This window comes from Otolemur garnettii, unplaced genomic scaffold (genome assembly GCF_000181295.1).
Source record: "Otolemur garnettii isolate 467f Iridium unplaced genomic scaffold, OtoGar3 scaffold00032, whole genome shotgun sequence".
Classification (NCBI taxonomy): Eukaryota; Metazoa; Chordata; class Mammalia; order Primates; family Galagidae; genus Otolemur; species Otolemur garnettii.
In genome coordinates this window covers 6,332,063-6,334,824 of record NW_003852427.1, presented here as the reverse complement: position 1 = coordinate 6,334,824, position 2,762 = coordinate 6,332,063, and the positions used below count along the sequence as shown (strand labels likewise).

Below are 2,762 nucleotides of genomic sequence, written 5' to 3'. Positions count from 1 at the left end.
ATGGTTGGTGTTAGAAGTCAGATTAGTGGTTACCTGGGCTGGCAATGACAGGTATGGAGTACGAAGGGGGGGTATTGTGGGGGTATTAGTAATGTTTCCTGATCTGCATGCTACTTCTACAGAGGGACCTACATTGTGCAAATTCACTGATTAAAATATTTATGATTTGGGTGATTTTGTGTAAGTATATTTCAGCAAAAATATTTAAAAAAAATAATGGCAGCCATGAGTATAACCACAACAAAACAACTATGTCAATGTATTTTTATTTCTTTCTTTAGGCACCCTTATTAACAGCTAATAAGGATTTACTGAAGAGTGAACGCAATGATGTACATTTAACATAAAGGACAGGCAGATCTTAGCTTCAAAGAATTTGTGATCTGCTTAGGAAAACTGAACACTTAGACTTGAAATTAAGAACATTAACAATATTTATGGCTAAGAAGAATGCTATTAGATCCAATACTAATATGTAACTGATTTTCATATGAAGGCCTAGATAGAAACACTCCCTAAATGGCTCTTGCACTTAGAGATCTCTTTGTCTTTAACCTCAAAGGGGTCAACTAGACCAAATACTATAGACCCTGCATTTAAACCTACAACACACACAGGGTCACAAAAGCCATGAAGATTCCTAAGCCTCTTCTCTGTCCTGAAGGAGTAAGTAGAAAGCCCACACCTAGTGGGAAGGGAAGCAGAGAAGAACAGAGAGAACACAAGGAAGGAGATTTGAGGGCAGAGAGAGAGCAGCAAAAGGAATGTGACAGGAAGAGGATTTCTGCAGATTAGAGGATCTCTTTGTGTCAGAATAAAGAGAAGTCTGTAGGTGCCAAAAAAAAAAAAAAGGGACCTTACTGCCTGGCAACAGACTTAGAGAGGCAACTAAAACCTCAGGAGAAAATAGATATGTGTGCATCTAGGAAGATGGGCCATGGGTATCTTCAGCAGGTTCTGGGGCTTGGTGTGTGGCACAGAAACAACAAAGACCTCTGGGTCTAAAGGGATCTTTTAGCTGAGGATGACTGTCTCAGCAGTAACTCCCAACCTTCATGCTTTGGTACTATGTAAAACTTCAGCTGTGGCATAGTTTCAGGATGAGGAAACCTCAGATCGATATGGGATTAAAAATTCCCCCCCTGGGCAGAGCCTGTGGCTCAAAGGAGTAGGGCGCTAGCTCCATATGCCGGAGGTGGAGGATTCAAACCCAGCCCTGGCTAAAAAAAAAAAAAATTTCCCCCAGCCAATGCATTGCACAGACTTTAGTTTTACAAATGGAAAAGAAAAATGACACTATAGTATATTGCTGTTTCATTTATCTGGTTGCACCAGTGAAAGCTGCTTCGTATAACTGAGTTTTCTAGGTAAGTTAATACAGAGTCTGTGTTACCTATATAAATAATGAATCTCAACTGAAATCTGGTAATGGGATTGGGGACTATTTATCCTGAATTACTCCCAGATTGGAGTGACTTTAGAGTTTTTCTATTTTTTTCTTTTTCTTAGTCTCCCAACTACTTTTTACAGTCTTTGCAGTGTGATCTCAGTGTGCTTGATTCTAGTTATCTTCTCTTCCTGTTCTAATTTTCTGTTTCAAATATATCCTGGGTCAGAAAATTAAGTATTTTAAAACTGTGCTTAAATCAAGTGTCAAGAGTCAAGGCACTGAGTGAAAACCCCAGGGTTCATGAGGACAATTCTGATTTATACCACAGCCTTTTCATATTTTCTACCAGGTTCTTAGCTATATTATATGTCAGCATTTTTCAAGTTATTTTCCTGAATTCTAAAGTTTCAGAATCCTGAAGCTTCAGTGATTGCTGTGAGTGAGCAAAGGGGAGACTGAGTGGCTCTTCTCCCTGCTTCAGTGGGAGTAACCTGGTTTTGTCTTATTCTCCTATTGGTGCCATTTTAGATTTCAATTAACAAAAGAATTTTACTGCTAAAATAAGTTTGGTAACCACCCTTCTAGAAATCTGATCTCTAGATCTAAGTAGTTTAATTGACTATATGTTACAGGTGCATATTTTTTTCCCCCAAAACTTCTGAAACTCCTGAAATAGAACCTATTTTCAAAAGGAAATGAAAATTACCTGAAGTAAAGGGATGAAATCCTCCTGTTCTAGGGAGCTGCAGCTGGGCTTTGCTAGAAGACAGATGAATTTGGAGGCATCGTCATGATGGTTATTCAGCAATCTATAAGAGAAACAAGTGCTTAGGAAGACTGGCTTCTCTGAGCAAACAATGACTACCAAATCAACAGTTGGCTTCATGGAAAGAAGTACAGCGAGTCCTCAAAGAACTAAAAGTAGACTTTCCAATTGATCCTGCAATCCCATTGCTAGCTTTTTATCCAAAAGAACAAAAGTCATTTTACCACAGGACATACGCACTTGAATGTTTACAGCAGCACAATCATAATTGCAAAGATGTAGAAACAATCCAAGTGCCCTTCAACATGAATGAATTAAAAACTGCAGTGTATGTATACCATGGAATACTAGTCAGCCATAAAAAGATGGAGATTTTGTATCTTTTGTACCAACCTGGATGGATTTGGAGAATACTCTCCTAAGTATCACAAGAATGGAAAAACAAGCATTATATGCTCAATACTAAATTGAAACTAGTAGATTAACAACTATAGGCTTACTTGAGAGAAAACACAAATTCAAGAAGGGGAGTGGGATGACAGGGTTTGGCAAGTTCCCACCCAAAGGGAACAATGCATGGGTATATAATACACTACAAACTCTAAT

General features: G+C 38.4%; 1 protein-coding gene across 2 annotated transcripts in view; it reads right to left on the bottom strand.

Annotated features, from left to right (window-relative positions):
* The window catches only part of PPP2R3A (protein phosphatase 2 regulatory subunit B''alpha), a 175,183-nt gene that overhangs the window by 97,787 nt on the left and 74,634 nt on the right, over positions 1 to 2,762 (bottom strand). For both annotated transcript variants that reach the window (XM_003789411.3, XM_012804929.2), the window contains one exon: positions 2,097 to 2,199. In XM_003789411.3, coding sequence (XP_003789459.1) covers positions 2,097 to 2,199 — 103 coding nt within the window. The remainder of the gene's footprint in view (positions 1 to 2,096; positions 2,200 to 2,762) is intronic.